This window comes from Glycine soja, chromosome 7 (genome assembly GCF_004193775.1).
Source record: "Glycine soja cultivar W05 chromosome 7, ASM419377v2, whole genome shotgun sequence".
Classification (NCBI taxonomy): Eukaryota; Viridiplantae; Streptophyta; class Magnoliopsida; order Fabales; family Fabaceae; genus Glycine; species Glycine soja.
The window spans coordinates 45,068,657-45,080,777 of NC_041008.1; the positions used below are offsets into that span (position 1 = coordinate 45,068,657).

Consider the following 12,121-nt stretch of genomic DNA (forward strand, 5'->3'; position numbering starts at 1 on the left):
ATAACAATTAAAAAAATAAAAATAAGACCTCAAATTGAAAATCTAAAACAGTAATTAAGCCTTAAGTATGAATTAAAAAACACTAGGATGAAGAATAGCAACATTAAATATGTTGAATTGGCTGCAGTTAACAATAAATAAACATCTAATCTATCGGTTTGTTAGTAAATTTACAAAATTTCAATATTCAAACATTATATTCAGGCCCACAAAAAATCACGGACTTGGGAAGTCACACCAGGCCATCACTTGAAATGTCAGCTAGGCCCATATCAAAATCGCCGCATCATCCGCCCCGCTTTACCCAAAGTAAAATATACGCATACGCCCATTTATTTTTTCTTCTTCCCCTGCCACAATACCATAAAGTCAGGTTCAGGAAAATCGCAATGTGACTTCTGCGAAATCAAGATAACGAAATATATCAAAATGTTATTGCAAGATATATACCGAGCTCAAATAGTCATCCATGGTTAACTGCTTCCGCTTCTTCAGAGATGGACTCTCAGTCTGTCTAGGCATGGAACGCTTCGACGGGGTCATGCTCTGTTGTTCGCCAAACTTGGTTAAAACAACAGTTGAAATAAACATAATTTAAGTCCGGCATTTTAGGTTAAAATACAAACCTTAGCAGCAAGTTTCTTCTCTTTACGAGCTTGCCTCTCCCTCTCATCATATTCTTGATTTTCCTTCTCTACCAGCCGAATGAGGGTGTCACACCTCCTTGTAATTTCCTGTGTTGTGCGAGACTTGACAAACCAATCAAATCGAAACAAGGGCGACATTCGAAAAGCTGCCTTCAACTCATCCCAATTACCATAGCCAAGTTTGTGAATCATACAAATCTGCAAGTTTTAAGTGAAGTCAGAAAACACAAGAATTCTGTTCGGAAAACACCAGACTAAACAAGGAACTGAACATGAACGAAAAGAAATAAATTTGGGCAAAAATAAAAACAAAAGGAAATAAATTTCACACCATGAATCGGTCACATTCTTCATTGTATAACTTCCCTTTGTTTTGTCCATATTGTATCTTCAATTCAAGCCAAGGATTCTTGTAGCGGTCCAACTTCTTCCCAATAGCTTTCATGATCTCATCTTTCCGGGATATTCTTGCCTCCCCTCTTTCAATGTTTTTAATAATTCTATCATAATCTGCAAACCATAAATCAAAGTACACAAATCAGACAGACCCTTGATATCTTAATGGAAAACTAAATTCAAGCTTTATTTGGCAAATCAACACACATCAAACCCTTGATATTTAAATGAGAAACTAAATTCAGGCTTCATTTTGCATATCAACACAACACATAAAAAAGAATTAAGACAAAAATGCACAGTAGTTAACTCTTAACACTCTACACTGCCCATATATCAAACCCTTAGTTATCACCCAATATCAAGCAAGTAAATTAATTTTAGTGAGAAATTTGAATGTAAATTACAGTTATGATTCTCATTTTGGATTCTGCAAAGGTACTTATAGCTTTTACAACATTCTACAAGAGATTACATTTTCATATTAGATGTAACTTACCATTTAATTCCTTGTATCTTTCTTTGAAGACTTTTGCATATCTTTCAACTTCCTCTTGTGTTTTTCCTTCCATCTCAGAAGCAATACCTTTTATATCATTTCGGCCATACTTTTCACAGGCCCTAATGAAAGCATTAAAATCCTTCCGGCTCCATGATGAAAATCCCTATGTTTACCAAATACCAGAATTTTTAAAAAATAATAAATAAATAGAAGTGTATAACCCTTGTTTATAAATTATAAAAAAAATTGCTCACCTCCTCTAGCAACTGCTCCTTTTCTTCTAACTCTTCGGCAGTCAATGGATCACCCACCTCTAAACATTCAACATGTATTTCATTTAATGAAGTAATTAGGGTAAGCTACGTTTCCATCCTAGGGATGCTTCAATTACATTCTACTCCACTCTAATTTTATAAATTGCACTCAACCTCTTCTAAAGGACGAAATATGCTGGACTTTCGTTTAATGTAAACAATAAACAACCCTTTTAGGAGTGATGAACAATTATGAATGACCCTCCTAGAAACATTTTTCAACTTTCAACTTCCAATGCCATTGACAACTAAATTTGCACACCATACTATCTATATTCAATTTTAAGGCTACAAAAAGATGTTCCAAACATCCAAACAATCAGCTTTGCAGCTTTACCCCTAAACCTTTATTTCATCTATTGAAATTCCAAAGTTGAATATAAAAGTTCGAAATTAGTCAAAGTTGATGCTAAGAGTCAGTGTTGGGAACCCCCTAGGAACATGACAACAGAATGCTTCTGTTAATATTGAATGACAACAAAGGTGTTGATAAATTAGAAAAGTTTATGTTTTATTATTCTGAATGAATTAGGAATATAAAATCCTAGGATTAAGGAAAGGATTTTTCAAATCTTGAGTCACGGGATTTACCTTCCTTTTTCTCTCTCTTTTTACGGGATTATAATTCCCTGTGATTAAGGAATTTGTCTCCCTATATTTTCCTATTTAAAATGTATTACTCTGTTGTTACTTTTTGGATCAATAAAGCAAATATTTCTACAGAAAAAATAGAATTCTCCTCACAACAGAGATAATTTTCAGTTCACAAATACTAACTTGAATGCTGCCTTTCCCTCTAATCATGTTTATGTATCTAACTTAACCATCTTACCAACTAACCAATTACTATAAGCGTTCTTAGCTACTTTCACTCCCCAGTATTCTTCCAAGCAAATACCCTTTTTAACCCTTCTATCTTAAGAGAGAGAACATTCCTGGGAGGCTTATTCAACCTAATATACACTAAAATGAAACATGGGGGGAGGGAGTAGTGTAATTAAAGCATCTTTTAGGAGTGTAATTCACCTAATTAATTATATACAAATAAGGAAAAAGACTACAGTTTGTAGAGTACTTCCATACCTTCTGGTTCATCAACATCTATGGAGTCTTTCACCTGATTCTTCTGATGTGCTTGCTGATTTTTTTAAACAGTATATTAGCAGCAGCATCTATACACATTGAATAAGCTAAACCTGGAATTGTTTAATCAGTAAGTTTAGGTTACCCACCATGAGGTAGCGAACTTCCTTTTCATACAGCTCACTCAGCCTGTGTGTGTTGAAAAACTGGAAGTCATGCCTGAAGGAAACAGAATTAAAAACTCAGTCAAAATAGAACTCCATTCAAAAAAAAAAAAAAAGAGGTTTGTATGAGAAGCTTACAATTGAGGCATCCTAGGAATACGAGGCTCTTTTGGTTTAGTAGGGCCACCTTGGCGCATTGTTTGCTTGAAGTATTCAGACTCCGAGTAACTAGAGTCAGAATCCCCCCCAAAAAAATAATAAGCAAAAATATACATCGGAGTGAAAAAAATTCAATAACTCAAGATACAGAATGAAGGCCAATGTTTACTTGCGCTTCCGTTCTCTTCTTGGTGGCTCGACCCAATTTTCACTCACAATTTTTTTGAAATCAAATTTGTTCTCATCCTTCATTTAAAGAAAAAAAACACATACAGAGGTTGGTTAAAAACACAAGAGGCAGGGCAGGGGGGTTGATGCAAAATTGAGCAATAAAAACATAGTCCATAGTTAGCAAAGATAATACGTCAACTTACCTTCTCATCATCAAAATCATACAACTCAGCAGCTACAAAATGAAAAATATTAATGTTAGTAACTTCAAGCTTCCTTACAAGTTAAAAGGCAATATTAGCTAAACAACCAGGAGTCAATTTTTTGCTTGTATGCATGTTTAATAACAAATAAGTTTCACTAAACATATTAACTAGTTCATTCTTCCAAAAGAGTAGAAACAAATGAATTGTAGCTCTTATGTATCTACAACCAAAATATACAAACAAGGATAATGACATTAACTAGTTCATTCTTCCATCATAGGATAAGGTTTTGAAAGGATGAACACAAGGATGACCAACAAGGCTCCTCCACTAAGACCCAAAGGTGCAGAGCAACAGATAAAACTTATGGGTATACAGGAATTTAAACAACAAAATAGATTTCTAACGACATCAATCAAACCAAATTTAGCAAAGCCAGAATTTATATTTAAAGGTTACATACTGTCATCCATCTTAAATTTGATAGCATCTTCAGTAAATTTTTTCATCTTAGCATCAAGCTCAGCTGTTGCTTCTTCTCCTTTAGCAATAATTCTGTCAATATCCTCATCTGTAATTGTACTGTCCTTGGAACTAAAAACCATTTCAGCACCAAATCTAACCATTTGAAGCAACTCATCTTTATTTACAGCTGCATACACAAATAGATTGTACCATGTTATATAATCCATCAATCTTGCAACAAAATAATAAAAACAAAGATAAAACCCAGAAAACCCTTACTCTTCTGTTCAGCTAATCGCCCTTGCTGAATCACCAGAGCATCAAGTGCAAGCTTCTTGTAAGCCCTTTCAATGACTTTTTCCTCAATTGTATACTGTGTAATTACCATGATGAGATATTGACACAAATAGTAAATAACTAGAAAGCACCAACACTTCAAAATGACTGCCAAACCAGAGTCAAACACATCTTGAAAACCTTTGAATATTCCTAGCTTACATATTTTAATTATTTTGAGATCTTGTGCCAATACAAGATGCAACAATGCTTAGAAGTGTTTTATTGTATCTACAGTGATATATGCTGACTTATGAAATATGGTGTCCTTATTCTAATTTGGTATTGGCCATTTATGCCGAAAATATATTAATTTTATCTGTTGTATAACTTAGGCCAAGTAATACATTTTTTAGAATTCTGTACCCGCAGCCAAGTGACATCTTATAACTGTCCAGTGCTAGTATCAGTGATTTCTAGATAGAAGCATAACTAATGATGAACAGAATAACAAAATAATAAAGTACAAAATTGTAAACCTCAGTGCAAAATCGGAAAACTTGAACTTCTTTCTTTTGACCAATCCTATGAGCACGATCCTGAGCTTGCAGGTCAACTTGAGGGTTCCTGTTATAACCACCAATTATCAACAAAAACAATTAGTCATGAACTTATGGCATCACTGCAAGTTAGAAGGCTGCTGACAATCAACAAGAATACTAACCAGTCACTGTCATAAAGAATGACAACATCAGCAGTAGCAAGATTAATGCCAAGGCCTCCAGCACGAGTAGATAACAAGAAGACAAATTTTTCACTTCCTGGTTTGTTGAAAGCCTCAATGGAAGCATCTCGATCGTCTCCACCAGTATTTCCATCAATGCGACAATATTGGTATCCACGAAACATGAGATAATCTTCAAGTATGTCTAGCAGCCTAGTCATCTGGAGAAGAACCACAGATTAAGCGAGAATGGAACAAATACACTAGGCTGATTGAAATAACACAGTCATAGCTATTAGTGCCAAGAATCTTATTCCTACACAGAACTGACCTGTGAAAATATAAGGACCCTAGAATCACGTTCTTTTAGTTTAGGAAGTAACTTATCCAGTAGAACCATTTTACCTGCAAATGAGATATTTTTAAGTAGAAAAATGACATAATCACAGATCTAATTGATCAGCCTAAAAAGGACTTTTGAAGTACTCTTAAATGTAAATAAAGTTTACCGGCATTTGTAATGAGATGGTCTCCTGTTGTAAAGGGAGGGCCGGGTTCAGCGCCCTGGAAGAGATATGGGTGATTACAACATTTACGTAGTTGCATTGCTATATTTAGGAGACGTTTCCGCTCTCCACCTGCATTCACAACCTCCAGATCCTTCTGCAGTAATGCCTTATAATACTGTTTCTGCATTTGCGACATGCCTACTTTGAGAATGGTTTCCTTTTTCGGTGGCAAACCTTTCTCAACATCTGACTTCAACCTTCGAAGGAGGAATGGACGGAGGACCTTAATCATGCACAGAAATTGAAAACATTATTATATAACATTTTATCACAGTAGAACCTAAACAATCAAAGAAGCTTCAAGGCTTACCTTGTGTAGTTGTTGAACAACCTCATGTTCGTCATTTTCACCAGAGATTTGAAACCATTCATCAAAAGTTTCAGCAGAACTAAATATTTCAGGCAAAAGAAAGTTGAGAAGAGCCCAGAGTTCGTGAAGATTGTTCTGCAACGTCAAAAGAAACAAATCACATTAATTACTTAAGTGTATTAACATTATCACTTACCTATGCAACAAATGAAAAGGAAAAAAATTCAGATTTCAAAATAATATATACCAAATACATTTTAGAAATTAAAAAGGATCTTGAGATCAAAAAATAGGAAGACAAAATAACAAATATGTTTAGGAAAAAAACCATATCTGTCCATCCAACCAAAACCAATGAAAAGCATATAAGACTGACAGATTACAAACTTACAACTCAATCCACCCTCTATTAGAAAACAGATAGAACAGTCCCTTTCATTTGAGAATTTATCAACCTTATACCTAATGAGATCATAATTCAATTACATGAAAGAAATGGCATGATGATGTTTCTATGTTAAGCGTCCAATTACAAAATACTATAACAATAATAACAAGTTAACAACAATGCCTTTACCCAATTCCCATTATGTGGGGTTGGCAACATGAAACAAATGATGCCATAATGTCATCATAAGTCATGTCTATAAACAACTTATTGACCTCAAAATCATTTGTAATGGTTTTGTCCCTAGTTTTTTCCCAGTCTTCCACTGCCATAATGAATAGGCTATCCTTCATCTGATTCACTCTTCTTATGGGAGCTTCTACAGGTCTTCACCACACATGATTAAACCACCCAAGGCAAGTTAAAACCATCTTTTCTACAATTGGTGCTGCTCCAGTTTCTCCCTCTAATTAGGCCTGGGCAAAAAAGTCCAATATCCTAATCTGATCCAATTTCCAGCCTAGTTCAATCTGTTTTAAATCACTTAAATGGATTAGACTTTTGAAACCCATCCACATCTTATTTCAGTTTAAAGATCCAAAATCCATTATCTAATACATGGATCTTAAGTGGACATCTGAATCCAAACCAACCAAGAACAACATCTAGCCTTGGTTTGTGGAACTTCAATTTTTTTTACTGGTTGTGTTTTGGGTGCTTTGTTGTAGGGATAAGTGGTAGAAATTGCATAAAGTGTGTTTCTTTTGATTTGCTGTTTCAGTTTTTTATCTCAGTGGAATTGGAACGGGTCTTGGTTCAATATATGCACTGGTGTGGGGGTAAGAGTTGGGGTTTATGAATATTCATTGTGAATTTTTAAATCTATATCCATATTTTTTTTAAAAAAACCTTATAACATTTAAGTGGATATAGATTGGATATGACCAAATCCATATCCACTTAAATGGATTGGATCTTGAATCTAAATTGTTTTTAAAAAAAATTGAATATAGATTCAAGATCCAATCTATTTAAGTAGATATGGATCGGATTCTTAAAAATTCAATCCATGCCCACCCTTACCTTTAATGCACTCATTCCTAATCTTATGTAATCTACTACATCTCCTCATCTAACAACCCTACATTGAGTTTGAATCAATGTTGTCAAATAGCGGCTATCACAGCACTATCACGCTATAGCATAATGGGTTTTAGGGAAAACAATTGCAATGGCATCGCATTGTGGACTCTGCAAAAATTGCAATCGCAGGCACCTTACACATCACGGAATCTCATTGTATTGTGGCTGTTGCATCATCAGTTTCTAACAAGGTTGAATCTGGAGAGAAATTGCATCGACGGCATTTAAGGTTCATTGGTTCATTCTGAAAGAAAGGAAACTGGGTCATTTGGGTCACATCTGCACAGTACTTCAAAGTTGTTTTGGACTTGTGGACAAGTTTTTGACATTGTTAAAACTCACATGCAGTAGTCATGTGGGTTTTTAAAATTTTACTCTATTGGTATTTAAAACATCAGAGTCAAATTTTGTTTTTACTCCATTCTTTTTACCTTTTACTTACAGACTTCAGTTTTCTTTTAATAGGCCTAACAGTAGCATTTTGACTTCTACTTCATGCAACTTTTCAGTTTTCCAGGCCATTCTAGAGCCTCTTAGCATTTCCACCTCTACTTCATACAGTTTTTCAGTTTTCAGAATCATTCTATAGTCACCATGTAAACCCTTCCCTCCTTTGATTCTTAGTCACAATGTAAACCCTTCAATCCTTCCCTCCTCTAACTGTTAGCCACCACGCAAACCCTTCCCACCAAAACTTTCCAGCCTTCTTCGTCCAATGCCTTTGTTTTTTTACATGAAACAACTTTTTGTTCCTTCTTTTGTTTAATACTCCGCCTTCTCCATCCATATCATATGTCTTATACCCGACCTTCTTATTATTCTGATTAGCTTTTGGCTGTTTTTAGCTTTTTTTATTATATTGTGAGATAATATTATGTTAATGTCTGTCCAGCTTAATTTTATTTGCATATAGCATGTTTTTTTATACATATTAAATTGTTATAAATATTCTATTTCAAACACTATGCGGCTTCCGCTATTTGGCCATGACGCTATCCACTATATTCTACAGTGGATTTTCAGCTTTTTGCAATTTTCCACGATCCGCTATTGACAACACTGGTTTGAATTAACACATCAAATATTAAAAAATATTCCTCAAGATAACAACACCATTGTGCATCATAAAAAAGTTATACCTGTAACGGTGTGCCAGTTATGAGGAGTCGATAGTTTGTATTGTATAGCCTCATTGTTTTGGACAAGAGTGAGTTCTCATTCTTGATTCGATGGGCCTCATCAATAATTATGTAACGCCAACTAAATCGCCGTAAAGCAGACTTCTCCTTGATTACCATTTCAAAACTAGTAACACACACATCAAACTTACCAGCAACGAGTAACTCCTCTCTTATGTGCTTCTGCAGTTATTTAAAACCATTAGACAAAAGCATCAGAAGCAAGCATTAATTGCAATCTTAAAACAAGTAATTTGGTTCAGCAAGGCTAGTCTTACCCTTTCGTCAGGATTGCCAAGGAACTTTATAGCACGTAAAACAGGGCAAAAGCGCCGAATTTCATTCATCCAATTTCCAAGAGTAGATTTTGGAGCAACCACCATATGAGGGCCCGTGATTCCTCTGAACTCATGTAAGTAGCCTAACAAAGATATTGTTTGTAAGGTTTTGCCAAGCCCCTGAAAAACAATATATTTATTTATATATCAACATGGCTTTTAACAATCAACTCATATTCCATAAAATTACATGTCACAAGGTACTTGTATTCATATGCAGCTATTTGAATGTGATTTATCTGAAGCCAGCATCTACTACCTACCATTTCATCTGCCAGAATACCATTTATGCCATTCTCATACAATCGTATGAGCCAGTTTAGCCCAGCAAGTTGGTAATCCCTCATCTTCCCTTGGATACCTGTTGAACAAACAAGCCATGTCACATTCAAGTGACAAAAACATTAGATACGAATACAAAGAATCCACAAGTTAGACAAATAAACCCCAAAGTAAAAAAAAACAAACAAAAAAACAAGGGCAATCCATCAGATACTGGATAGCCATAGGCAACAAACAAGAAACCAACTAAAAGGAACAAAACAGTGCATATAAGGTTTTTTTCCTTAAAAAAAAAGTTTCTAGAATGTATTCAATTTTGGACACATGACCCCTATGAAAACTCCAGTAACCAGAATGCAAGCCTTCTACTACTAGCAAAAAGAACCAGCTTAAATATTTGGCCAACCAATGCATCCTTAACCAGTATTATAATATTGTTTATTACTTATTAACAAAAAAGCTGACATCATAATATTCTTCCGCACAATTAAAGGAGACATTGAGAAAATGAGCATGGCCACAAATGCAAGTATGCACATAAACATGGAAATAATACTTACATGATGGTTGAGTCACCAGCCGTGTATTTGCTAAGCCATCTTCTTCCCCTTTAAGGTATTCTTCATCTTCCTCTTCTTCAGTTACTTTTGATGCATGGCGACCCCTAAAATAGACAGTGATTTAATGCAATGTGTTTTTTTAAAATGCACAAGGTCAGTATCAGATTGATCACAACTCTTTAATGCTTGTTTGAACCTTGCCAACCACCAGTAGAAATTGAGGTACAAAATTCATTGATCACCTTTTCTTGTGATTATTATTTATAAGTCACTTGGTAACATTTTTCAAACACTTGGATAACATTTGAATGCATAAAATAATTATGAATATTTCAACCACCAAAATTCATGAATTTTCTGAAAGTACCTTCCCTTTGCCTTTTTTTGAGAAGATTGGTCACCCTTGGCAAAATGAGCAAACAGCTCAGTTTGCTGTAGGAGATAGTTCAATCTGCCCTTTCCCCTATTATTCTGCATCAAACATAACAATTATTTATTAAAAAAAATCAAACGAACCCAATATAAAGAAGAAAAATCACCCCGTCATCACATTTACAGTAAATAATTAACACACACATACCATATCAGCATCAATGGTCGCATTTTGTGCATCCAATATCTCCTGAACTTTCTGTTTTTTCAATTGTTGCATTTCTCTCAATCTGGCCTTCTCACGCTTGCTAACTTCAGGATCAACATTACTCTCGTCCTACACCGAAACAGTTAAAATCCACAATACAACATGAAAACCACACTTCAACGGACCAACACACAGTGCAAGAAGCGAAATCCCTAGGGCAAACGAAAACATCAAAATGCAGCACACTAAGAGAAATCCAAACGAGTAGCAAATGAAAACATCAAAACGCAGTGCACAAAAACTATCGCAAACGAAAACGTAAAAAATGCGGTACATGAAGCGAAATCCGAGAAACACAAATGAAAATACGAAATTGTAAGGTAAGGTTTGACCTGTTTATCCTCGTCGTCGTCTTCAGCGGCTTCATCCGGCGAATTATCGTCGTCGTCGGAGCTAGCGGAGCGAGCCACCGCTTCGAGCTCCTCCTCGTCGTCTACGATCTGGTGGCTGGCGGCGGCGGAGGCGTCCTCCTCTTCCTCTTCGGAGGAAAAGTCGTTCGAAACCTGCGTCTTGGAGGGCCTCCCCATTGGTCCTTTTTTTTCAGATCAAGGGTTTCGCAAAGACAAAGAGTGTCCTTTGGTTTAGGTGTGAGGAGAGAGAGCGCGAGCGAGTTTTATTTTAAAGCGTGATGAAAATTGTAGGTAGGGTGATCAAGACGTTTATGACCGTGTGATTTCAAAAGTGGGATCCGCGGCTCCAAGAAAGTGGAACCGAACCGAATATTTCGCGCCAATAATGGGATTGGGGAAACGTAATTTTCCCGCTTGCATTTCATGGAATTGGATCGGTTAGCTTTGGGCCAGAGTCGCTGGGCTACACCTTAGGCATGAAACAACCTATGGCATGAAATCAGTTTTAACTTTTAACTAAGGAAAACTAATTATCGAATATTGCTATATTATTTTGAGTTAAAAAGAAAAACTCGAGAGACAAAACTGGGTTACAATATTTAGTTTACTTTTTTATTTTTCCTTAAAATTTTGCTTACTTTCATTAGTTTATGTTTGTTAACTAGACAAATCATGTGTTTTTTCCAAATATTTTTTATCGATGATCTTTTATGTTTGCGCTTTTTAATGAGTTAGAAATGTGTTTAATAATTTAAACATTATTTATAGCCACTGTAATTAGGATATGTGATTTTTCAATGAAACTTTATGTTTTTTCACAAGCTAGAACTTAGTGGCATTTAAAGTTTTTCATATATTCTTAAGGATGTATTTTATGATAATCGAAATTATTTTTTTTATAAATTCATAACGTCTTATCAATTGAATTACATCTATTAACTAGAATTTAAATCTTTATAGGTATTTTAAGTTTGTCATGCTATTGTGTACCCAGATTCCTACAAATTAAAAGAAAATAATGTAGCTCAAACTCAAACTCAAACTCAGTGTGTTTACATGTTGGAGAAAGCTCATATCCAAATACTATCAAAATAGCTTTTCACGTTAAAGTTGGTGAACAAAGGTATTCAGGAGTTTAAATTTAAGTGTCATGCCTCGTGCACGGCATGTTTTCAATCTTTAGTTTAGTCTAAGTGAGGTGGGTATGCGGGTCGATCTGGCATGTTCAAGGCCCAGCCCGCGAAGTCTGTGTTTTA

General features: G+C 35.2%; 1 protein-coding gene across 1 annotated transcript; it reads right to left on the reverse strand.

Moving 5' to 3' along the window:
- Nucleotides 1-34: 34 nt before the first annotated feature.
- On the reverse strand, nucleotides 35-11,119 carry LOC114420072 (ISWI chromatin-remodeling complex ATPase CHR11-like). Its single transcript, XM_028385925.1, has 25 exons — nucleotides 10,848-11,119; nucleotides 10,456-10,584; nucleotides 10,243-10,346; nucleotides 9,876-9,979; nucleotides 9,297-9,394; nucleotides 8,974-9,153; nucleotides 8,657-8,878; nucleotides 5,987-6,121; nucleotides 5,617-5,899; nucleotides 5,439-5,512; nucleotides 5,108-5,328; nucleotides 4,923-5,010; nucleotides 4,387-4,480; nucleotides 4,106-4,294; nucleotides 3,640-3,671; nucleotides 3,435-3,511; nucleotides 3,245-3,334; nucleotides 3,092-3,161; nucleotides 2,943-2,997; nucleotides 1,800-1,858; nucleotides 1,543-1,708; nucleotides 979-1,157; nucleotides 627-845; nucleotides 451-546; nucleotides 35-350 (listed from the first exon to the last, which is right to left on the reverse strand). The coding sequence occupies exons 1-25, from the start codon at nucleotides 11,040-11,042 to the stop codon at nucleotides 333-335; spliced, it is 3,177 nt and encodes a 1,058-aa protein (XP_028241726.1). The 5' UTR covers nucleotides 11,043-11,119; the 3' UTR covers nucleotides 35-332.
- Between the last annotated feature and the right edge of the window lie 1,002 nt (nucleotides 11,120-12,121).

Excerpts from the sequence above, each read along its gene's own strand:
- LOC114420072 (XM_028385925.1), bottom strand. The coding sequence starts at position 11,042 with ATGGGGAGGCCCTCCAAGACGCAGGTTTCGAACGACTTTTCCTCCGAA. Across the intron at positions 8,879-8,973 it reads TTGGCAATCCTGACGAAAGG|AAGCACATAAGAGAGGAGTT; the intron begins GTAAGACTAGCC and ends AAATAACTGCAG. Across the intron at positions 4,295-4,386 it reads GCGATTAGCTGAACAGAAGA|CTGTAAATAAAGATGAGTTG; the intron begins GTAAGGGTTTTC and ends TTGTGTATGCAG.